At 42.8% G+C, this 25,828-nt stretch overlaps 2 protein-coding genes across 2 annotated transcripts in view; one reads left to right on the top strand and one right to left on the bottom strand.

Moving 5' to 3' along the window:
• Window positions 1-5,002: 5,002 nt before the first annotated feature.
• On the bottom strand, window positions 5,003-16,604 carry NDUFA8 (NADH:ubiquinone oxidoreductase subunit A8). Its single transcript, XM_003407770.4, has 4 exons — window positions 16,492-16,604; window positions 12,897-13,060; window positions 9,270-9,435; window positions 5,003-5,317 (listed from the first exon to the last, which is right to left on the bottom strand). Exons 1-4 carry the CDS (start codon window positions 16,540-16,542, stop codon window positions 5,180-5,182), a joined length of 519 nt encoding a protein of 172 aa, XP_003407818.1. The 5' UTR covers window positions 16,543-16,604; the 3' UTR covers window positions 5,003-5,179.
• Window positions 16,605-16,641: 37 nt separating this feature from the next.
• The window catches only part of MORN5 (MORN repeat containing 5), a 34,664-nt gene continuing 25,477 nt past the window's right edge, over window positions 16,642-25,828 (top strand). Inside the window, exons 1-2 of the mRNA XM_010587663.3 lie at window positions 16,642-16,887; window positions 20,675-20,822. Coding sequence (XP_010585965.1) covers window positions 16,841-16,887; window positions 20,675-20,822 — 195 coding nt within the window. The 5' untranslated portion in view covers window positions 16,642-16,840. The remainder of the gene's footprint in view (window positions 16,888-20,674; window positions 20,823-25,828) is intronic.

Below are 25,828 nucleotides of genomic sequence, written 5' to 3'. Positions count from 1 at the left end.
GGGAGTTCTTTGGAAAAATAAACATTAATCATTTCTTGAATGCCTATCATGTGCTATGCACAAGAGATACAGAGATATAAATAAGACAGAAGTCCAGCTCTTGCAACACTGAGACTATTGGAGGTTGTCATGGCAGGTGCTACTCAAAGCATTATTAACAATACCTACCGAACAATAATAGCTATCAAACACTGTCCTCAGTATTTTAAGTGTGTAATTCCTTAAATCCTCACAGCCATCCTTAGCCTCTCATTTTACAGATGAGGAAATCAAGGCGCAGAAAAGTTAAGTAACTTGCCTAGGGTCACACAGCTATTGTATGAGAGAGACTGGATTCAAATCCAGACAGTCAACTCTAGAGCTATTATGCTCAACTATTACGCTATATTGTATCATGGAAACAAAGAAGGCAGGAAAGACCGCGTCTGGTTGTAGGAAGAGGACACTTCCCCGGGAAGACAGCATTAGTGTTTGCTTTGAGAGATAGGTAGACTTTCACGACGCAGAAAAGGGGGAAGGATTGTTTCAAGGCAAAGGAGCAGCATTAGTGAAGATTTGGAAATTAGAAAACGCTCTTAAGGAGTGTAAGGCACATGAAGAGCAGTAAGATAATAGTGGAAAAAATGGGATTTGGGCTTTAGTTAGTAGCTACTTGGGAGTCACTGAAGGTTTCTAAGCAATGGAGGCACATGCAGCAAATTGGGAGGATAGGCTGGAGAGGGAAATGATGGTAGGACACCAATTAGGAAGCAGTTTTAATAATCCAGGCGAGAGGAACAAAAACATTCTAGGACAGTGACAGCGAGATAAAGGCAGAAGCAACAAATGTAAGAGATTATAGAAGGTACTCAACAGGACATGGTGTTGGATTAGAATACGCAGAGGAGTGAGCGGAAGAAGTCAAAGATGCATCTCATGTTTTGACACTGGGAGGATGGCGACACCGTTAACTCAGATAGGGAAGACAGGAACAGGCTTGGCAGAGGAAAAGGGGCAGATAAGTTTCCTTTGGGACTTGTAAGGAATTAGTCTCATTATTCTCAAGCCAACCAGCAGGAAGATTTTCTATTATTTGAAGCTCCGCTCAGGGATACTTAACACTTAACTGCTTTCAAATTGGTCTGTGACTTTTTACCTACTGAAATTGAAAGACGTAACTGTTGTGAGAGATTTTAGAAATGCTGTCTTTAATTACTTAGACTCCTCTGTCCTTGAAGGCTATAATGTGGTGTAATTCCATCAAGAAGACAGGAAAACCAAATGTTAGTTTCTTTGTTCAAGGAATTCAAAGCAAGGTGGAGGGATGGGGAAGGCAAGAACTGCTGTTCAACTTCAGCAAAAGTTAAAACACCCTAGAATTGAATTTGAAACCATTAACTGTTTAGGATTTGATGCTGTGATTATAAAAAGCTGAATTAATGTTTGGGGAGTGCCCTGTGGTAGACACTGCAGGAGGGATAGATTAGTCAGACAGATTCTGCACCCGGACAGGCAGTATGGTTTATACAACTGCTATTCAAAAAGTGGTCTATGGACCAGCAGCATCAGCATCACCAAGAAGCTTATTAGAAATCTCAGGTCCCATTCCAGGCCTGAATTAGAATTTTCATTTTAGGAAGATCCCTGGGTGATTCATATGTACTGGTATTTGTTCAGAGTATGGGCTTTGGAATCAGATGTATCTGGGTTTAAATATCAGCTTAGGCACTTCCCACCTACTTACTCCACCACTCGTCTTTCAGTTTGCTGTACTCTGGTGGCTTGAGTGTGGCTGTGATGCTGGAAGCTATGCCACTGGTATTTTAAATACCAGCAGGGTCACCCCTGGTGTACAGTTTCAGCAGAGCTTCCAGACTAAGACAGACTAGGAAGAAGGACCTGGCAGTCTACTTCTGAAAAAATTGGCCAAGGAAAACCTTGTGAATAGCAACAGAACAATATCTGATAAAGTGCTGCAAAGTGAGCCCCTCAAGTTGGAAGGCATTCAAACTACGACTGGGGAAGATCTGTCTCTTCAAAATACAGTCAACCTTAATGACATGATGGAGTCCAGTTTTCGGGACCTTCATTTGCTGATGTGGCACAACTCAAAATGAGAAGAAATAGCTGCAAACATCCATTAATAACCAGAACATAAAGTATGAATCTAGGAAAATTCGAAGTCATCAAAAATTTAATAAAACACATAAAGATCAATATCCTAGGCATTAGTGAGCTGAAATGGACTGGTACTGATCATTTTGAATTGGACAATCATATGATATACTATACTGGGAATGACAAATTGACAAACTGAATTGCATTCATCATCAAAAACAACCTGCAATATGCAGATGACACAACCATGCTTACAGAAAGCAAAGAGGACTTGAAGCACTTACTGATAAAGATCAAAGGCTACAACCTTTAGTGTGGATTATACCTCAACATAAAGAAAACAAACATCCTCACAACTGGATCAATAAGCAACATCATGATAAATGGAGAAAATATTAAAGATGTCAAGAATTTCATTTTACTTGGATCCACAATGTCCACAGAAGCAGCAGTCAAGAAATCAAACGACGTACTACATCAGGCAAATCTGCTGCAAAAGACTTCTTTAAAGTGTTAAAAGAGCAGAGATGTCAGTTTGAGGACTAAGGTGCACCTGACCGAAGCTGTGGTGTTTTCAATCACCTCATATGCATGTGAAAGCTGGACAATGAATAAAGAAAACCAAGGAATTGATTCCTTTGAATTATGGTGTTGGTGAAGAATATTGAATATACCACGGACTGCCAAAAGAACGAACAAATCTATCTTGAAAGAAGTACAAACAGAATGCTCCTTAGAAGCAAGGATGGCGAGACTTTGTCTCACGTACTCCGGGCATGTTATAGGAGGGACCAGTCCCTGGAGAAAGACATCATGCTTGGTAGGGTAGAGGGCCAGTGAAAGAGAGCAAGACCCTCAATGAGATGGATTGACACGACTGGCTGCAACGACTGGCTCAACCATAGCAACAATTGTGAGGATGGCGCAGGACTAGATGGCGTTTCTCTCTGTTGTACACAGGGTTGCTGTGAGTAGGAACCAACTCAATGGCACCTAACAACACCATCACCACCTACTTACTTGAAAAACATGGCGATCTACTTCCAAAAATCAGACAATAAAAATTTTACAGATCACAACTGTCCAATCTCCACTCGATCATGGGGATGGCACAGGACTAGGCAGCTGTGTATAGGATCGCCATGAGTCAGGGGCCGACTTGATGGCAGCTAACAACTTACTAGCACTTAGCTTCCCTGGACCTAATTCCTCCTGTATAAAATCAATGAGTATCCTATATTTCATCGCCTATTGGAATAGCTTAGAGAGCTTTCAAAAACTCCATGATGAAACCACACCCCAGACAAATTAAACCAGAATATCGGGGGGCAGGATCCAGACATTAGTTTTTAAAAGTCCCCAGGTAATTCCAGGATGTATCCATGGCCGAGAACCATCGATGACTTTGAAGGACAAGAGTGTGGCCATCGACAATCGCCATTTGCATCCCAGATCTATCACTTCTTACATACAATGATTGGGCCATCTTAATCTACCTCTAAGCTTTCATTCCTTCTTCTGTAAAATCGGCATGACATGTAACAGTACCTTCTTCAAAGGGTTCTGAGCATTCGAAGAGTTGACACATGTAAAGTCCTTGGCACAATGCAGTGCTCAATGAATATTTATTATTTATGCAAGTCCCCAGCTTCCTTTGCAAAAGGAACCTAGGAAGCAACACGTAGCTTGAGGTATCATATAAATGCCAGTCTGCAGCCTTCCAATTACTTGGCCATCAAGAAGCTAAGGGATGTTGCTTCAGCTATTTGAAAAATATTATTTTTATTTTAATATTTAATATTATTAAATTGGAAAATATGAGGCAAAGGTGGCTGCCAAGGAACTTCTGCAGATCTGGTGGCAGTTAGTCTCATCCAAAATGGTTCCAACTGTGGAGTCAGAACAGGGTGTGGTTGAGGGGTAGGGCAGATCATACCATGCTTTTGCTCTTAACAGCCATGCTAACAGTTTGGGCTACAGATCCAGTGCCTCATCTAACACCTCACAGCAATCTCCTCACTTACGAGAATTCTAGAATGGCAGAATTGGAAGGGCCTTTAGAAAGATCCAACTACTTTGCTTTTTAGATCTCTGCAAATGAGAAACCAAAGCCCAGGGAGTTGAGATGACTTACGCAAGGTCATATGCAATATAAGGCCACAAACAGAAGGTGTAAAGTTACCGTCAGATGTGGAGGAAATAGCTTAGTAGTGAAAAGGAATTGAATGGAAAAAAAAAGACATAATAGTGCTTTGAACCAAAGAGCTTTATAAACACTTGTGGCTTTAACCTGCCCAGGAGGTAGATAAGCATGCTCCCTTTAGTTTGTCCTCAATTTCAACCTCTTGCAAGAGGTTAAGGAACACACCCAAGGTTGGAATTGACACTTGGACCTCCCGACTTCCTGGCTTTGGAGCTGGGAGCTCAGCCTCCACCTCCCTTGTCTATCAGGAAAAACATCTGGGTTATAATGCTTGAGGATGGGATATCAAGGGGAAGTGGTGGAAGTTCGGTTCTTTAAGAAACTTTGAGCAAGGCTGCGTAAGACTCAGCCAGGAGGCCCCTCCTGTGCCCTGAGTCACAAAGCTCAAACATTTCTTCACGTCTATTCTGAATGCTTCCCTTGTATGATCTTTAGGGAAATCTATTTGTCTGAGATGTTGGATGGGAAAAAAATTGAGACTTCAAAATGTATGAACACAGACAGGCCCTGAAGAGTTGTCTCAGGTAACAAAGCTTTTCCTTTACACAGTCATTTCTCCATGATCTAATGTGGCTCCCCTGCCGCACTGATGAAGGCCTCCTTAAAGCAAAGTCAGAGGAACAGGCAGGATCACAAGAAAAAGCAAGGGGAAGTCATCTTTTAAGGCCAAAAGGTTACATAAAACATAATAAAATACAACTGTTTCCTTTAAAATTTTTAATGACCAGGAAATGGTATAGAATAACTGCCAAGTCACATAAATTAACTTTTCTGTGTGTGATCCCGGAAAGAACACACTATCAGACAATGCTAACTGCACGAGAGTTTGCATCAGTGGTTGTCTGGGCGTGTGACTGAGCATGGGCCATGGACCCATCTTTATGTGGCCCAGAAAAAAAGGCGGCTGCCATGTTTGGCAGGCTTCAGATCTCCTTCTGTCTCAGGGTTGGGCTCTGGTCTTGGTCTTGAGTGATAGGGATTCTCGGGTAAAGGTCGATCTGTTTTCACTTTGGTGACCTGGGAGGGTAAAGAGGAAAGAAGCAAAGTTGAAAGTTAGGTGGAGCAGTCTGTGACCAAAATGTGCTTCCTAATGTCTCCTCCTCTCTGCTCCTGCTGCCCCAACTACTACTCTAGTTTAAAGCCCCAGCAAATCACATTTACCCATTAAAAAATCCCATTGTCAGCGAGTCAATTCCAACTCACAGCAACCCTCTAGGACAGAAGAGAACTGCCTCAAAGGGTTTCCAAGGAGTGGCTGGTGAATTCGAACTGCCGATCTTTTGATTAGCAGCCGAGCTCTTAACCACTGCCCTACCAGGGTGCTTAAATCACATTTAGACTCATTTAATCCTTGCGTAAACATTTACAGAAGCCTACTTTATGTCATTCCACACGGTAGAAGTAAGGGATATAGGAGGCGACAAGATACACACTTGTTCTCAAGGTATTGCTCCAGTCTAGTGAGGGAGACAGACAAGAATATCTATCAACCAAGACTTCCTAACCTAGTAATGACCAAAACTGAGACATGGATTGAGTGCTATGGGAGCAAGGACTCCACATACATAGCCCATCCTGAAGGACAGGGGTTTGGACTACTTCTAAGGAGGTAACATTTACCTTAATCTTGAAGGATGAACAGGAGCTACTCAGGAAGATTAGGGAAGGAATGGTAATCCAAGCTGACAAAACAATATAAATGGAAATAAACGTGTCTTTAGAACACCTGAAGCAAAAGCTGCGAGAGGAGTGGCACGAGATGAAGCACCTAACTAAGCACTGACTGTTGTAAAAACAATGCTGAGCACGTGATCTCATCTCATCCTCAGACTCCCATGAGGTCATTTTGCAGAGGTTCACTGAGGCCACCCAGCTAACAAAATAACTAGTACTCAAAGCCAGATTTGCCTGTACCTTTATGTAATATGCTACCATGGTAGGCAGGGGCCAGATGATGAAGGATACTGAATGATACGCAAAAATATTTGAATTTTAACCTGATGGAAACAAGTGTCATTGAAGCAAGGAAATAATGTAATCAAATCTGCAGACTGCAAAGTGTAGAAGATAGACTGGAGAGGGGCAAGACCAGAATGAAAAAGCTGAGCCAACAGGCCAGACAAGATGGTGAAGTACTGAACTAAGGCAACAGGAAGGGAGATGAAAGATGTTTACACCCATATCATTCCCTGATGGTCACAAAAAATCCTAATCACGAACCCAGAAGAAACTGTTCTCCTTTTAAAGACTAAGAAACAGACCCAGAGAAGTGAAAAGACATAAGGTCTTTTGACTATTACTCTAGTGGTCTGAACTCTAAGCCATTCTGCAAAGTATGACCAGATTAATCTCCCTAGATGTACAAATTCAGAAACTATTTATTGTGAACAGAATTTTCACATGTTAAGTATCAGGACTGGGGCTGGAACATAAGTCTTCTGACTACAAGTCCAGGTAGTTCTGTTTGTTTTTGAAGCAGTTTTCTCATCTCTCTGCCGTAACTAGAGATCACTAATGGTTTCTTATTGCTTGACAGAGTAATTCCAAATGCCTTCAGATGGTATCTGAAGTGCCTTTAAGGGACTCAAGATATCTTGAAATAAATCTAGAAAAATGTTTCTCAAATGTACTTAAAGTAATAAAAGGACCCCTTTAAAGGAGAAATTATTCTGTACATAAAAGGCATGGATAGCTATGCACACAAATATTATTGGTGGTTACCTCTAGGTGGTTGGCTGAAGCTGATCTTTACTTTCTTCTATATACTTTTTGTATTTCCTGACTTTTTCACAATGGACAGATATTACTTTTACAATCAGAAACAACAATGAAGCAACTTCCTCTTCTCCACCATCTCCCCAAAAGAAAAGGAACAGAGGTGTGTATTCAAGCTGTTTACTAGGTAAATGGCCTTAGACAGCTTACTTAACCCTCAACTTCTCATACGTAAAATGGGGCTATTAGTAGGTCCATTAGGATGAGACAGAAAAATGCACACAAAGTAGCTGATACATAGTAGCTGTTCTGTAAGTTACTTTTAACATTATCATCAAGATAACAGGACTGTGAGTGAGAGAAAGCAATTCTGCCCAGGGAAGTCAGAAACTTCAAAAAGAACATGAAATCTGAGCTGAGGCTAGGAGAATGAGTAGGAATTCACCAGGGGGTATTAGCAGGGAAGGGCATGCTAGAGGAAGCATAGATCCAAAACTGATATCTAAAATCTAGGCTTTATCCAGTTGATTAGCACCTTTCTAAAAAGAGTTTAGATATTGGATTTAAGGATAAAAAAACTGATAATCCTCTTTAAGAAATAAACTCTGTTAAAAGTTAAGAGAGCAATACTTCTTTATTATACAGTTCTTAAAGTGTCAAAACAAAGTTTCAGGAATATGCCTTTTTTTTTTTTTTTAATAATATGACATCTTATTCTCCTTTCGTGAGAGACAGAAATGAGAAAAAGTAGTTTTGTTAAATGTGTAAGTTCCACTACTTTCCAACTTAGAATTACGAACTATTTAAAATTTGTTAAGTGCAGCAAGTGAAGATATCTGAAGAAAAGATAATCATGCCAGATACAAAAAACAAAAATTGCTAAGCCATTCCTCTACCTATGACCCAACTAGCCACAGATGCTATACACAAAGGGACGGGAACTAACAGTACTTATGGACTTATGTGCCAGGCACTGTGTTCACATGGGCTCACTTACTTGATCCTCATAGAAAAATAAGGATTATCAGCTTCATTCTGTAGATGCAGTAGGATTGGAAACATTAAGCAATTTGCACAAGATCCCACAGCAATTAAGTAGTGGATCTGGATTCAAATCGACTGCCTCCTTTCAAAACCAAGTATTTTCCCCCACGCCGTGCTACACCTGTGCTGCCCCAGAGACAACAGAAGGCAATGAGGTGCAAGAAGTAGGGACAGGTCAGATCACAAAGGGCCCGTATGCCGTGATAAGGACAGGATACTTTATCTCTTTATCCCAAGCCACAGGGAACCCATGAAAGGTTTTAAAAAGAAAGTTGATGTAAGACTTCTTTTCCACACAGATTACTCCTATGGTGAAAATATCATCATATCCTAAATTCTTCAATTCCAAAGGATGCACTGTCTTCTTAAGCCCAAGCTGATTCACCCTCCCCTCCCAGGAGTTCATGTAGCCCAGGTTAAGAACACCTGTGTGAAAATAAGATAACAGCAGTGAAGACAGTAAGAGGATTCAAAAATATCCAGGAGATGCTAGTCAATAGGAATTGATGATTCTACGGAGTGACAAAGAGGGGGGATCAATAGGAATTGATGATTCTGTGGAGTGAGAAAGAGGAGGGAGTGAAGAATAAAGGCACTCAGGTTTCTAGCTCTGATGTTTCAACATATGGTGGTATTACAACCATCAAGTCGATTCCAACTCATAGTGACCCTAGAGGACAGAGTAAAACTACCCCATAGGGTTTCCAAGGAGCACCTGGTGGATTCAAACTAGTGACCTTTTGGTTAGCAACTGTAGCTCTTAAACACTATACCACCAGGGTTTCCACTATAAGCATGTACTTTTTTTATAGTATATATCTTAGGTATGTTCTTGAAAAAGCTAACATAACCCTGGATCCTATTTTGTACTGAATTCCACAATAATCTCAGTGATGTTTTCAACTGACAGTATTCCCTAACATTTTGTTTATCCTCCTCTACTCTTTTCTATTCTTTAATTAGCTAATTAACCAAAAACAAATCTGCACAGGCTACAATATCTATTTAAAGGGATATTTCTATTAAATAACGCCCCCTCTGGATTGTGTATAACCACCTACTAATTAACCTGTTCGGTAAATTTGGATTTCTCATAGCGTATCTGTTCTGTGGTCCCAGAGACTCTTCTCTGACCAACTCCTGCCTTTACCCACCCCTTAGGCAGAATGAGACCACTGCAACAAGCCTTTTTTTATTTTATTTTTTTTACCTTTGACAGCTCTCCCAGGTCAGGGCGCACCCAGCCCAGTTTGTCCAGCACACACTCATCAAACTTTGCCTGCTGTTTGCGACACCGACCAAGTAACTGCAGGCCAGAATAATCAATACAGGTCCAGTACTCTGTAAAAGGCTCCGCACAGTGACGCTTTATCTGCCTAGAAAAGAGGGCTAAGTTAGGGTAGCTCACTGCACAACACTGACAAACAGAAAAGTGGACAAAAAGCAAGTACAGGCCTCAAACAGACTGCCTAGGTTTTTTAATGGAATGGGAGTAAATACACTTATCTCACTTATAAGGCAACTTAAAGATAAGTAAACAAAAAAAAGTTTTCTGAGGAACAGAATCAAATTGCCTCATGCAGCAAAAACAAAAAGAAATGCCAAGATTGTATCCTAAGGTGCATGTACTTCATTCAGTGGGTGGCTCCTCCTGTGGGGCCTATTTAGTCTTTCCTTCAGATCCAACTCTAGAGGTTATCAGTACAGAAAATTTAGAGGAGAAGGAGGCACAATCTCAGATGGGTATGCTGACAGAAGTCAGGAGTGACAGATGATGGCAAAAGAAGAGACAGAATTATGAAAAGCAAATAAATGAAAAAACAGAAGATCCTGGTCATTCAATATACAGCCAAACTGCCCTACACTCCTCAAATACTGTCTTGTTCTACTAATGCATTGAACAGAACAAACAAAAAACCAGAGATTTAATCACTGTCATCAAGAAGAAAGTTAAATTACATTTGGCGTTCTCTGTTAAGAAGCAGGGTAGCATATAATTTATTCTGTTGCCATCACAAATCATTGGAGAAAAAGTAACTTCTATGTAAAATGAGTAAGTCCTCAGTTATTTTGCAAACTGTCCCTTCTCTTACCATTCAACCCTGCCAGTAATCAAACAAATGCAAATTCAAGTAAGAATAAAACACCATTATTTCATGAGAAAGCCATACTGGAGTCCATGGAAGAAATTCAGAACACTTCCTTCCCCCAAATGGAATAATAATTATGGAGTGCTTGCTTGCAATACTCCAGGAATCTAGCTGCACGATCAACACATGCATCTTATATAACATGTCTGAGGAAGAACCTCAGAGATGGTCTAAGGAAGCCTACTGATTCACTTTACGGGTGAAAATACTGAGGACTTGAGATAGTAGGTGAAGTCCCATTCTAAATTTTCAATATCTCTGTTACTCTGTCTCACCACATCAGTGCAGCTTTTTCTTTGTTTTAAAAAGTAAAAGGTTCAAAAGACTATTACATAGAGGAAAAAAAGAAAACACAGACAAGCTGACACTGAGTGAGAATGTTCTAAACACTTTAGAAGCATTTAAGCTGCGTTTTAGCTTATGGTATTTTAAACAATAATTTTTGGAAATGGGAAGTCAATATGGATAAAACTCAGTTAAAATGTTATAGAGCTTTTTACTCTTATATCAATCTAAAATAAAATGAAACATCTGCTTTTTCAAAAAACACACACGCTGCAGAGAAAAAACAAAAAAAAAAGGGTATTCCACAGTAAAAAATCTGCTTCCCACTCCTGTCCTCCAGCCACTCAGGTCCCCTCCAAGGAGACAACCAATGTTGCCACTCCTTGTGTACCCTTCCAGGTATTCCACGCATAACCCTCAGAGTAGGGGGAGGTGTGCAACAGGAAGGAAGAAGGAATATCAAAGCCCTAGGGAGCTTTTCTGAATTGCCTCTAACCTCAATGACCAGGATTTCCATAGCACACAAATCGGCACCCACCTAACCCCTACTCGAGAGCCATTCTGGTAGTGCGCTACCATCTCCAATATGCTGCAGCGCAAGAAGGGCTTCAAACCACTACTCTAGTATTTAAGTGTCTGTTCTGGACCCTGTTACTCCAGGACCCACACCCAATAGACAACTATATGCTAATGCCTATACCAACAACTTCAGCAGTGAGAAATTACTCTCATGGAGGCAGTTAGGTGCCTTCAGAGTTTGTGATAGCTACACATTTCCCACTTAAATGTATTACGTCTGGGGCAATAGGAAACTGCTTTGTCAAAATTCTCTTAGGAATTTTTTTTTTTTAAATAAACACATTCACCCTTGTTAGTAATCAAATCAATGCATTTTGAAGCAAGGACAAAATACTATTTTGTACCTACCAGACAATTAAATAATATGCAATGCTGGCGAGGCTATGATACCAGGGTACAGTGCTGAGGCAAGCATAAACTGATCCAACTCTTTAAAAAAAAATGAGTCTAGTTCAAGAATTATAAATAATTTTCAAAGCCTTTGATAGAATATCTCACTACTAGAAATGTATGCTAAGGAATTAATTAAAAGGTGAAAAACATCTATACACAAAGGTAATCACTGCAGATTTACCCATAACGCTAAAAAACTGGTCAGGTACATTATGGCTTATGTACTATTAGAGTATTATATAGCCATGAAAAATGATGATCATAAAGACTATATAGCAACTTGGAAGAATGTCCCCAGTAGTGTCAATTTGCAAAATGAATTTTAAAATGCACACACTCTATGACTATAGCCACAAAACTATCTTTGTATATGGACAACAAAAGCAGAAGCAAGAAAGAAAAAAAGCATCCATGAGTGAAGGTATTTGATTTTTCCCTCTAGCGTCACTGTAGTAGACATCTGTGGGTTTTGCCTAGCCAGCAGTTACTCCCCATTCTTCTGTTACATCCTTCTAATTTTCCTTTGGGGAAGAACTCCTCCCTGTGTCTTACCAGTGTGCTTTGAAGCTAACTATACCCCCAACTCTACCTCAGTTCTGATCAACCAGAGCTTTTTAACTTGAAACACATCTGATTAAAAGATATGCATATTAAGTCAACTAGCCAGGGCAATGAGATTCAATCCAGCAGGTACTGTTTGTCTAGGTTTGCTAGGTTAGAATAGCAGCTTGGTGGGCTACTGGTCATTTTGCTACAGCAAAGCGAGAATGTCTTTGAAAATGAGGTCAACAAAGAAAAAGAGCTATGAGACTCGGGGGAAAAGAGGGAGAGGCAGAAAGACACCAAGTGGTTGTGATATTATATAAGCTCTTAGAGCCAGCCCTGCCTGATGCCAGTTATATTTCTGGACTTTATAGCCATGTAAGCCAATTTCCTTTTAATAGTTTTGATTAATATGTAGAAACACTGTTTCTATAATTATATAATTTCATCTGGAATTTTTACTTAAAGTATTAAGCACAATGGCCTAGCTAAAAACTTGACTCTGAACACAATTTTCCTTCCATCATAATTGTGTATTCTGTAGTAACGATAATAACAATCTAGCAATGCCTGCCAACAAAGAATGTGACTTTTTAAATTTTTCACAGCAATCCTGTACATGATTAGGTATTATTTTACAGATCTTGAAACTGAGATGCGTGGAGATTAAAGAACTCGCCAAATAATATACACAATAAAAATAAAAACAAAAATAACTATATTGCTTATTGAATGCTCAACTTGGTCTATCTGATTTCAAACTCTATGCACTTCCTGCTAAAATTGGTCACTAAAATTATCCTTCCATTCAATCAGTTGGATGTTCACTCAGGTAAGTACACCTTGATGTTTCAACCAAATAGGCACTGATGTCGAAAGATTTTTACCTAAAGAAGTCCAAAGCACACTGGTTGACAAGCTTGCCTTCCTCTAAACACCGCCTCGGATCTTTTTCTTCCCAGCGGCAGAGCATGAACTCCTTGTTGGGCTTATCACACTGAGCACCATAGTGGTGGGCTGCAGCTTTAAGCACAGAAGAACTGACTTGCACCTGGGAAAAGGAACAATGGGAGAAAGACCACAGATTTGTGAACCAGGATATCACTTCCCTAGCTTCACCTCACGCTGGTCAAAGCAGAGAGAACACAAAGGTAGCACTGCTCTGGCTTTACCAAGAACACTGAAGACAGCGGTGTGAGCTCCCATAATAATCCTTCATGACCTACAGGACTTCAGAGATCGCAAAGCTCTTTCGCATATAGTGTTTGCTTTATCGTCACAATAATCTCATTAAATTGACATTAAAACCAAAAACAACAAAACCGGCTGCCATCGAGTCTACCCTGACTCACAGCGGCCCTATGTGTGTCAGAGTAGAATGGTACTTACTCCACAGGGTTTTCAACGGCTAATTTTTGGGAAATAGATCACCAGGGCTTTCTTCCAAGGCACCTCTGGGTGGACTCAAACCACCAACTTTGTGGTCAGCAGCTAAGCATATTAAGTGTTTGCACCACCTGGGGACTCCAAATTGAGGTGGCATAGTGGTTAAGAGCTATGGCTGCTAACCAAAAGGTTGGCAGCTGGAATCCACCAGGCGTTCCTGGGAAACCCAATGGGCAGTTCTACTCTGTCCTATAGAATGGCTGAGTCGGAATCAACCAGACAGCAACAAGTGTTTTTTTTATCTCCATTTTAGAGATGCGGAAATGGCAGCCCTTTGGAATCCTTAGACCTTATGATAGAAAGTGGAGCCCTGAAGGGAATCAAAGCTTCTGGGACACGGGGAGGAACCAACTCTGGGAGCACTGATGAGTCTCCTCTCCATGAACAAAAGCAACAATATAAGGATATATAAATTTCCAAAAGACTACACAATCTTAGGAGATGAGAGACTAGAAGAGAACAGAAACAGCATCAAGTCTAGCAAGTGATTACTAATAAAAAGTGCTGAAATTTGTGAATTTAAAAAAAAATTATGTTGTTGTTAGTTGCTGTTGAGTTGGCTCTGACTCATGGCAACTCCATGTGTAACAGAACAAAACATTTGCCTGGTCCTGTGCCATCCTCGGAAACCCTGGTGGCCTAGTGGTTAAGTGCTACAGCTCCTAACCCAAGGGTCGGCAGTTCGAATCCGCCAGGCACTCCTTGGAAACTCTACCGGGCAGTTCCATTCTGTCCTATACGGTCACTATGAGTTGGAATCAACTCGACGGCACTGGGTTTGGCTTTTTGTTTTTTTTGTGCCATCCTCATCATCTTTGGTATGTTTGAGACCACTGTCTTTTCCTCTCCTCAATGCATTTGTCAGACCTGTTAGAGTGATCTTTCTAAAATACTATTCTTATTTAACACTGCTATTAAAATAAATCACAACAAAACCCTTGAAGGATTCTGTCTTAATGGCAGGAAAAAAAAAAAAAAGCGTAAACTTTTTACTTGCTATTCAAAGCCTTCTGGATTCCAGACTATCTTTCCAGCCTTCTTACCCACAACATTTCAAACAGGACCATTTGCTGTTCTCTGAAAACACTGAACTCACTGTCCCCAGAACCCATTTTTGGCCCAATGCATTTTCATATTATCTTTGCTCAGATCCTACTCTCTAGAGAACTCTTCTCTCCGTCTCTGCCCAAAAATGTTATTCTTCAAATGTCATTTAGCCAAGTCTCACATTATGCACAAAATGTGCTTTCTCCGTTCCCTTTATAGCCTCAAGCTGAAATCACCTCATCTTACAAATAAAACAACTGTGTCTGTAAAGGATAAAATTAACTAATCAAAGTGACCAAGCAATTAGGTCTAGGATTAGATCCAACTTCAAGTCCTTCTCTTAAACCACGTCTGCCCCTCTTCCACAACACTTAGTAATCATATTGTGCCTTGTATTTTAGTTATATATGTAATTATTTGTTTCTCAATTCAACTGTGTGAGCTCTACAGGCAGATCCATTCCCAATATAGAATATTTGCAAGAATTGAACCTCAGCTGTTCGAACCAAATAAAGTTTGTTTCAACAAGGTTGAACTCAAGGTTAATCCAGCTTCACAGTGGGACAAGAAATAATGACTGGGTCCATGGCAGCACCCACCTCCTCCTACCTCTTAATAAATGTCACTTTATTAAAGTTCCTGGACACAGCTAATAATTCCTTCATCTGAGGAAAATACTACTTGCCATTCCCATAAGGCAGTAAGATTAAATGAGGTAATGCATGTAAAACACTTAACACTGGCTGGTATAGCATTTCTGGCACATACTTTAGTCTTTCTCTCCTTTCCCCCAATGCAGACCTGCCATGACACTCCTCTGCCTTAAAACCTTCCACCTCTCACTTACAGGATAAAGTCAAACTGCCTAGTCTGGCCTTATGGAAGTTACTTCCCAATCCTCAGCCCAAGGTACTTCTCCAGGCTCAGGGCCTGCTGCTTCCCACCAACACTAGTGTCACATCAAACAGCACTTGGCTCCCCGAACACACAAGGTTCTGTTACGCTTTCTCACTCTTTTGGGCTTTTACCTACGCTAGTTTAAAAGCGTGGATTTTAAAATCAAGCTGACCTGGGCTCACGTTCCAGCTCTACCACTTACCAGCTATGTGACCTTGGCAAATCACTTCTACTGTCAGGGCCTGTTTCCTTGTCTATGACATGGAGAGACCATTCATATTTCACCAGATGGAGTTGCCAGAAGGATTCAGTGAAATTAATGCACGTCAAGTAATTAGCATCCTGCTTAGCATCTAGTAAAGGCTTGATGTTAGTTATAATTATTAATATACTGTCTTTTCTTCACTTATACTATTCTTCATTGCACTAACTATAATGTACTATAATTGCCTCTTTATGCGTGCCCCACCCCCATTACATTATAAACCCTATGCACATTGTTGTTAGGTGCCGTCGAGTCGTTTCCGACTTACAGCGACCCTAGGTAAAACGGAACGAAATGTGCACGTAGTAATTACCAAACACCTTCCAATGGCTGTTGCCAGATTCACTCTCCAGTACCACCTCATTTTTCTGCAGCTTCCTAGCTCCACTCTAATGCACTCTGCGCCTCTACCACGGCACCAAGGACTACGGTGACTGACTGCCTCTCTCCCTCGACCGTGAGCATCTAAAGCTGTATATACTCACTTGGCCGGGAGGTCTCAGTATTAAGCGACATAAAGTAGCCCTGGTTGGCGCTTTAAAAAAAAAAAAAAAAAAGCATCACGATTATTCACGGAAAAAGATGCAGGTCGCAGGGTGGGTAGTTGGCATAGGGTTCCAGATCCACTGCGGGATTGGGCTGAAGGGTTGAGGAATTCCTGGAGCTGTGGAGGGGACGGACGGCTGGGGGTCGAGCTCTATGTGTGTTGGGGGCTAGAGGTTGCGGCATCCAGGGCACAGGGTCTGCTGAGGCAAAGCAAACCTAGTCCTAGGCCCGGGAAGTTGCAGCCCTATGTCCCCCTTGCCTGTCCTCCGGACAAGCCTCACCTCCTGCACTTTCAGCTCCTTCAGAGTGGGCAGCTCCACTATCCCCGGCATGATTGCTGTCGCCCCGACCCTGACGAGGTGCCCTCAGCCACCTCGCCCCGGTCTCCTTGAACTCTTCTTACGAGCGCCGAAGAGGGCCATACATTCACTGCGCATGCGCAGCCGGCGGCGAGCAGGCGCAATCCGCGGCCCAACCGCAAGAGACGGAGCGTGCGCGAAACCAGGAAGTTCGGCGTACTCTAGGAGGAGGAGCTTCGAGTAGGCTCCGCCCGTCCCTTCTGGTTGTCATAGTGAAGGCTAGTACACTGAGCCTCTGGTTCCCGAGAACTGAAAGCTTGAAGCAGGCGCCATGCAGTACACCGGAAGCAAATACATCGGGGAATATATAGATGGGAGGTAAGGGCCTCATTTGATTCAGTAAATATGCCTCAAATATCTGTGACTGGGAAAAGACCGCTTTCTTTTTGCCTCTGCGAAGGACCTCATATCAGGGACTTTTACGAACTTTGACCCTTCCAACCTTAAGGACAACGCTTTCAGGTAGGATTATTTATTCCCATTTTACAGTTGAGGAAAATGAGGCCCAGAGAATGAAGTAACTTGCTCAAAGACACCTGTCTAATAAGTGCACAGCTGAGATTCATTCATCTCATATGCATGTGTGTTTGCTATCTACCAGTTTTAGGGTGTAGGAATAAGAATATAAAAAATAGTTAAGATCCTTGTTCTCATGGAGCATATAGTCTAGTTGAGGTGTATTGCCAATAAACAATAAACAAATAATTAAGAATATAATTTCAGATAGTGGTAAATGCTATGAAAACAAATGAAACATGCAGATGGAGGTGGGGCTGTGGCTAATTTAAACCCAGTATACATGGTATCTTCCCTCAAGGAGTTCCCAATGTAGGTATTATCAAAGAGATTATGTACACAAATCATTGTAATAGACTAATTTAAAAAAAAAAAGCTGTTTAATTCAACATATATTGAAAGTCTACCAAGTACCAAGCCCTGGGCTTGACTCTGGGGACACAGGAATATGGAAAGCACAATCCTGGCCCTCAAGAAGTTCATAGAAATATAATGGGGAAAAAAACCAAACCCGTTGCCATGGAGTCAAATCCAATTCACAGCGACCCTATAGGACAGAGTACAACTGCCCCATAGGGTTTCTAAGGAGCAGCTGGTGGATTCGAACTGCCAATGTTTTGATTAGCAGGCATAGCTCTTAACCGTTATGCCACCAGGGTTTCCCATAAGAGGGAAAGTACACATAAATTGTTGTGTTGTTGGTGGTGCAATCAAGTTGATTCCGACTCATAGTGATCCTATGTACAATAGAATGAAACACTGCCCAGTCCTGCACTATCTTCACAATTGTTGCTGTTTGAGCCCAGTGTTGCAGCCACCATGTCAATCCATCTCACTGAGGGTCCTTCTCTTTTTCACTGACCCTCTGCTTTACCAAGCATGATGTCCTTCTTCAGGGACTGGTCCCTCCTGATAACATATCCAAAGTATGTGAGACAAAGTATTGCCATCCTCCCTTCTAAGGAGCATTCTGACTATACTTCTTCCAAGACAGATTTGTTCATCCTTCTAGCAAAACCAAAAAAACCAAACCCAGTGCTGTCAAGTCGATTCCAACTCACAGTGATCCTATAGGACAGAGTAGAACTGCCCCGTAGAGTTCCCAAGGAACACCTGGTGGATTCAAACTGCCGACCCTTTGGTTAGCAGCCGTAGCACTTAACCACACGCCCCCAGGGTTCCCATCCTTTTAGCGGTCCGTAGTATATTCAGTGTTCTTTACCCACACCACAATTAAAATGCGTCAGTTCTTCTTTGGTCTTCCTAATTGTCTAGCTTTTGCATGCATATGAGGTGATTGAAAATATTAAGGCTTGGATCAGGCTCACCTTAGTCCTCAAAGTGACATCTTTGCTTTTTAACACTTTAAAAAAGCATAAAATAGATCACTGCAATTCAGTGTAAGCGCTGTGGTAGGGAGAAGTGGAGGAAACACAGAGGAAGCCACTCTTCCTGGTTCACTTTGTTCCTTTTAATTTGCTTTGAATTTATAATAAATGCTTCAGATGAATAAAACAAAAATGAAAGGGCAGAAAGGTCTTTCCTTCTCTCTTTGGGAGAGAAGAATTGGAAGACAGGCAAGAGGGGATCCAGTCAGAGCTCACTGCAGCTGTCCTAGTAAGGGGCAGCAGGGCCCTGGACCAAGGCAGAGGCAGTGGGGCTGCAGAAAAGCAAATACTGTAGGCTTAGTTTGGGGCTTTAGTTGCCAGAACTTGGCAACTGATTGGCTCCTGGTCCCATCCAGAGACTGCTTCCAGCCCCATCCCCAGCCCAACCCCAAGTAGTAAGTTTTGAACCTGGAAGCTTCTGATCCCATTCATGGAAATAGAGAACTCCACGGAGGAGCTACTTTGGGTAAGGGAAAATGAGTTCTGTTTTGGGTGAGCTTGAGATGTCTGTAGGAGGTCTGAACAGTGATGTCCATTTGCAGTAAGAAAAGGAGTACAGTCTGATCTCAGGGAAGGGTTTGGAACTTTAAAATGGAGACTGTGCTTAGAAATAATAGGTGTGATCTCAAGCAAAGAGGTAGAGGAGAGAAGAGGAGTTCCTTCTTCCCCCATCTCTTGCAATAGGGTAAAAGCTAAATAGTTTTGAGGTCTTACTATGCACAGGACGCTCTGCTATAGTTACACATTTATCATCTCATTTAATTCTCTCAGCAACTTTGGGGGATTACTATTATTCCATTTTACAGATGAGGAACTCAGGCTTAGAGCGGCAAGGAGCTTGCCCAGGGTCATACAGGCACAAAGAGGTGGAGCCCGGCCCAGACTCCAGGGTTACCTGGCTCACAAGGGGTAGCTTAGCCACCATGCTCTCCTTCTTGGGGCCTGTGGCACGGCAGCCCCTTTTGTCATCCACTCAGTCCACTGGCCTTTCTGCTTCCTTTGGTCTTCCTCAGTAGATGTTTATGGAGAACCCATTAAGAAGAAAGTGTGGTTCTAGATACTGAGGATACCAAGGCCTGCCTCACGAGAAGCTTATGCTCCATTAGAGAGATGAGGTAGACAATTATAATGCAATGCAGAAAGTGCTCAGTGCCCCCAATAGAGGTACAAACATAAGGCTAAAGATGTTCAGAGTTAGGTGACTTCTATCTAATGAGGAAGAATGAAGAGTGAATAAAGAAATGAATGAAAGCATATTCTTAAGTACTTACTATATGTCAGGCCCTTTATTAGGAAAACCACTTTACATTATCTGGGTTAATCTCAGGCATTCATCTCAGCTATTTTACACATGAAGAAACTGGTCCACTGGTTAAGCTGGGTGTCCCTGCCCTGTGCCCCTATACTGACCTGTGTTCCCACATATGGCATGTACCACTGCTCTATTACACTTTTCCAAAGTGTTTGTACAATGACTTGCTAAATTATGTCCCCCACTAGACTGTGTGTGCCCTGAGGACAGGGACTACATTTCCTTTGACCACTGTAGTGTAATTCGTGTTGTGTCCAGCAGACCTCTCATACAGCACTTGGCACATAGTAGGTGCTCAGTAACATATGTTGGAATGAAGGAAAACAGACAGAGATTTGGGAAAGTCTCTAAGATGATACCTCTAGGAAATGGTAAAGCAACATTCAAACCCAAGTCCGCTTTCTTTAAATTCCATGCTTTTCCAGATATCCCACTTGTGATGTAAAGGGCAGGGATGGGCTGGTCACGGGGGCCAGGGGTGACACAGGCCAGCTGCCAGGAAACCTAGACCGTTGTCTCTGCTTCACAATGTTAACTGTGTGGCTTTGGGCACATCCTTTCCCTCTCTAGGCCTATGAGGGGGTTGTTGAACTATTTCACTCTTTCTCACACTGTCATGGAGCCCCAGGGCTGCTGGGGGGTGGTGTGAGCCCCTGGACAGCTTCTAGGTAAGGAAGAGAACAAAGAGACCAAACCTGCCTCCCCTCTTCAACAAGTCAGTCCCTCTCATTTGTTGGGCTTTCAAGGGAAACAAAACAAACATTTGGTTTCGAACAGAATATTGCTGGAACAATAAAGTCTGAGGACCCTGAGGATCAGGCTCCCGCATATTCACCTATTATTTCTGATCTTCCAGCTGCCACGCAGTGATTTCCATTTTTCTTCACAGGATGGAGGGCAAAGCCGAGTACATCCTCCCTACTGAGACAAGATATGTTGGGGACATGAAGGATGGCATGTTTCATGGCGAAGGAACCCTGTACTTCCCCAGTGGGAGCCGATACGACGCCATTTGGGATAAGGGATTGGTCATAAAGGTGATCGGTGGGGGGCTTTAGAGGAAATCTTTGGCAGGAAAAGCCCCAATGCTGTGGCATGCTGCCCTCCCTGTCTACTGCCCACCTCTCCCCAGCCTCTCTTCTCCCAGGGTTCTTGGCCCTTTCCCCCTGAACCCAGAAGGACCCTTGGGGAGGCCAGGATGAGTTTGAATTATAGTTATGCCACTTCCTGTGTAACTTTCGGCCAGTGACATCACCTTTCTGAGACTCGGTCTCCATGTCTATAAATTGGGCACAGTAGTTCTCTGCATCCCGTAGGATGGTTGCGAGAGTGAATACATGACACATTGCTCAGTACCTGACACATGGTAAACACTCAATAAGTGTTATCCCTTACTACTACCACCACCACTACTACTAATATTATCTAACCCGAGGTTCTTAACCTGGGATTTATGACCCATGAATAGAATTCAAGGGGGCCAGCGAAGCCCCCTCATTTGTATACAGAAGTTTCTATGAATATGTGACATTTTCTCTGGGGAAAGGATCTATCGATTTCATCAGTTTTACTAAGAGTATTTATGGGGGCTGGCTCATGACTTTAAAAAGGCTTTAAAACCTTCCTTATTTTACAGGTTGAAGAATTTAAGCCCTAGGAAGGGGATGTGACTTACCCGAAGTCACACAGTGAATTAATAGTATTATTGGAATTTCTACTCATGTTTCCTGAGGCCCAGGCCAGTTCCATTTCTACATCCTAAGGCTTCTTTTAGCACTGTGGCAGCAAAATCAGAACATCATGCATTTGGAGAAAGGGCCATGGCTGATAGCTGTGACCTTTTATCTATGATAATAACAAAAGAATAGTAAGAACTCAACATTTATTGAGTACTTACTATGCACCAGGCACTGTGCTAAATGCTTTACATACACTATGTCACTGACTTCTCAATCAACCCTGTTTCATGTATACCATTATTATCCTTATCTTACCAGTGATGAAGCCAAGGCCTAGAGAGGGTAAGTCATCTACACAAGGTCACACAGTGAGTTGCACTATTTTGAATGCCAGGCACAGAGCTTGGCACTTTATATCTATTCATTCTAATCATCACAACCATGAAAATAATGATAGTTATCAATTCTTTTCTGCAGCAATGAGAAAGCCACCTCTTTCTTTGACATCCTGTGACATCCTTCCTTTTTGACAAAAAGGCTTTGGCTTCCTCTGATGCATGTGTGTGCCCCATGTTTTCCAGGGCACCTACACCTTCTCAGACGGGCTGCAGTACGAGCCTAAGAATTGGCATTACTGTGACAGCTATGATCGGAGGTTTTACACTGAGATTTGCAATGGCTTGAAGCCTGCAGGTACCCAGGCACCTTCCTTTTCCTTCACGCCCAGACTGAGACGGAAGCTAAAGACAGTTTTAAGTTAATGGGTCAGGGCCTATTGAAGTAACCCAAGGAAGGAAAGGAGGAAAGGAGCAGGTGCAGCAGGACACAGCTAGGTTCTAGAGCCAGAAAGCCAGGACTCAAATCTCAGCTCCTCTCTGCTAGCTGGATCCATGGGCAAGAGACTTCGCCTTTCTGTGCCTCAGTTTCCTTACCTACAAAATGGGAAAAAAGCATAATCTACCTCACAAGATTGTCATAAATAGGATAACTCATGTAAAGTGTTCAGAACAGTGTCTTGCACACTGGTAAGCACACAGTACATGTCAGCTAGTATTATTTTTAGTTCCATCTGTAACACTAAAATTGTATAAATATTACAAAGAAAGAGGAGAGGGGGAGGAGCAGCACTGAAGGAGCGTATGCTCTACGTATTAGGTGCTAGGTGAGAGTCTCTGTAAATCCCATCCTGTCAAATCTCCAGACATCCCTGCTAGGTTGGCCTTCTTGGTCCCAAGTCATAGGGGAGAAATCTGAGGTCACAGAGCCCAAAAGTGTTGCCCAGTGGAAGACTCACATTGGAGTCCAAGTCTTCCTCTCTGAGGCCTCCCGTATCACTCTACCTCCAGAAAACCATGTTCCTTCTCAAAGGGCTACATTTGGGCCTGGTGTCTGGATGCAGAGTGGCCTCTGAAGGGACCCACCTGTATACTGAGACTTGTGCGATGTCAGTTCAACCTTAAGAAAAGTTCAGTTCTTGGCACAGCAGAGACAACATATCCAAAATGACAGATGAGAAAATGACTTTATAAAACTGTAACAAAAAAAAAATCCCCATTTGAGTTATGAAAGATAATTTGTTGTAGTTGACAGAGCATGGAGTTGGTAAGTCTGGGTTTGAGCCTAGCATTTCCTCTCAGTAGCTGGGTGAGCCTGGGCAAGTCAACCTCCATTCAGGCAGAAAGCTTCCAAACACACCAAGGCAGTGGAGTCAGGCAGACCTGAGTTCAAACCCCGGCTCTTCCTCTTCCTGGCTTTGTGACTAGGTGAGCCTTCTCTCTCTTTGCTTTCCTGACATTCCACTCTCCGGTTTTCCTCCTTTGCTAACTCCTCCACCTCCTGCTCCCAATTATTAATGTTGGGGTTCCCTGGGCTCTCTGTCTTAGGCCCTCTTCTGTTACCATTCTATGTTCTCTCCCCAAACAAGTTGCTTCACTTCCAAGCCTTCAATTATCATCAGCTTCCAAACTGAAATCCAAATCCCTGAGCCTCGGACTCCTGCATCCAGCTCCCCAACATCTGTATTTGGTTATCCCTCAACCTGTCTTCCAACTACCTAGTGATCACTACCTCGGTAAATGTCATTCTTATCCACTTGAACCTAATCCTCCTTTCCCCTTTCCACCATGTGCAATCAATCACCTGGTCCTATGGATTCTACCTCTTAAATATATTCATATGTTTGCTTGTTCAGCAAATATTTATTGAGCTGTGGTGGGTAGTATCCTCTTCATACTCTCTGCCACTGTCCTCTCTATTATCTCCCCACTGAGTTACCTGATCTGAGATCCACACTTGACCTCTGCTGGTCCTTTCTCCATTCTGCAGCCACTTTCTTCTTTTAAAACTGAGAATCTGATTGCTCCCCCTTTCTTGCAACCCTCCAGGGTGCCTCTTTGCTGCCCTCAAGATAAGATTCCAGCTTCTCAAATGCCTTACATTCTCTGGCTTTTGCTGGTGTCCCCGCCTCATCCCCTGCTACGTGCCGTCTCTGGTTGTCTCTCTCCTCTCTGGCCATGCTTGCTTTCTTTTTGTTCGTTTAGGAAACCAGGCTCTTTTCTTCCATTCCACCTGCCCAGAATGCTCTAACCCTCTCATTTCACCCAAATAACTCTTCCCTATCCTTCAGGTCTCAGCTTAATGTCCCTTTTTTCTGGGACCCCTTCCCTGAACTCCCAGAGCAGGTGAAGTCTCCCTGTGGCATACCCCAGAGCACCCATGATTCTCCTCCAGCGCCCTGATCATAAGCATTTAGTATCTGCCTTCCCCAGCTAACCATGAGGTCCATGAGGGCAAGGACTGTGCCTGTCTTATTCACCACTGCATCCCTAGTGCCTAGCACATTGCCTGGCACATGGTAGATGCTCAGTAAAAAGCTATTGTCAAATAGGGATAAAAGAATATTGGCATCATGGGGGAAGGGTGGTGGAGAGTGAGTTTAGGGGAGTTAAGACAATGACATTACAAATATTTCCTGAGTACCTACTTTGTGTCAGACCCTGGCTAGGCCCCGGGGACCCAGAAATGAGAGGGAAGGCTTCTCTGCCTTTAAATTCTCCTTGTCCAGGTTTAACTTGAAAACTTGGTAATTCACCCCTCCTGGGTTAGTTTGATGATGGCAGTGGGTTTAGTGGTTGGGTTAGTTTGATGAGGCCTGGACTTTGTCATGGGTTTTTTACCCCTGCTGAGGCCTGCAGGCAAAGGAGCCCTCAGCTTCAGGCCCTCAGTTCTCACATGGCGGCTGGCTTCGCCAGAGCTGGGCCTCTGCCTGTCTCAAATGCAGTGCAGTGACCCTCCTGCACCAACCTGGCCCTTCCCCTTCTACAGCAGCTCCCACAGGGCAGCTTTAGCCTAAGTAGCCATTTCCTTCCCAAGTCAATCAGCACTTTGCAGACCTCTCCAGCAGCCTCCTCCTCAGCCTCCCCTCAGCCCCATGAGGCAAGCACAGTAAGCCCAGCTCCTTTCTCCTGCCTGCAAGGCAGAGCGGTGGTTAAGAGTGCCTCTTCAGCCCTCCGAGCCTCTGTGAGATGGGCGTTGGCATGAGGCTTCAGTGAGAGAATGTCTATAAAGCACTTGGCACAGAGCAGATGGTCAGCAATCATTATTAACCAACATAAGAGCACTTACTGTGTACAGGATGCTGAGCTGTGAACATGGTGCCATGCTCAGTGGGCATCCAGCCCTCAGTTCAGATAGCAACAGGAAATTACAGGAACTACAATTAGAAGGAATCTTAGAAGTTGTTTATTTCAACCTTCACCCCTTACTCAAGTCACAGCATTCGAAGATACACAACACACAGGGTAGCATGACCTGTTTCAGCTACCCTGACTCCTCTTTCTCTCCTGGGGGTTTAAATGTCTGTGGTCCTGGAGCCCATGCCTGGGCTTCCTCCTCCTCTGATATCAATAGCATAAAGTAGAGATTACAGAGTTTGCTGGTAGGTTTGAATTCTGGAGCTGCTTCCTAACTAGATGACCTTGGACAAGTGACTTCATCTCTCTGTACCTCAGTTTTCTTACCTATAAAATGGGGCAACGGGGTTGCAGTGATGATTAGGTAAAATAGGAGTCAAACACTTAGCACAATGCTTGGGACATAATAAACACCCAATAAATGGCAGCTGCTATTAAAATTTTGGTGACATTCAAGGCTCTCTATTACCAAGTCTTTGCCCACCCATCCCATTTCTTTCCTATTATTCTGATATGCACCCTGCTCTACAAGGTTTCCTAACAGGCCTAATGGTTCATGCCTCTGGCCATTGCCCATATCTTGAATGCCATCTCTCTCTTGATCTGCCTTCCTGCCCCGCTGAACAACTGATTCAGCCACAGGGTATCTCTGACTCCAGAACCTGTGCCATT

This window comes from Loxodonta africana, chromosome 9 (genome assembly GCF_030014295.1).
Source record: "Loxodonta africana isolate mLoxAfr1 chromosome 9, mLoxAfr1.hap2, whole genome shotgun sequence".
Classification (NCBI taxonomy): domain Eukaryota; kingdom Metazoa; phylum Chordata; class Mammalia; order Proboscidea; family Elephantidae; genus Loxodonta; species Loxodonta africana.
Note: the sequence above shows the minus strand (reverse complement) of the source record. Positions and strands in the feature narration are given on the sequence as shown.

Bases quoted from the DNA above. Each gene is read 5' to 3' on its own strand.
- NDUFA8 (XM_003407770.4), bottom strand. From the start codon at position 16,542: ATGCCGGGGATAGTGGAGCTGCCCACTCTGAAGGAGCTGAAAGTGCAG. The intron at 13,061-16,491 runs GTGAGGCTTGTC...TCCTTTTCCCAG, and splicing joins AGGAGCTGAAAGTGCAGGAG to GTGCAAGTCAGTTCTTCTGT. The intron at 9,436-12,896 runs GTAAAAATCTTT...CCTCTTTTCTAG, and splicing joins TGTGCTTTGGACTTCTTTAG to GCAGATAAAGCGTCACTGTG.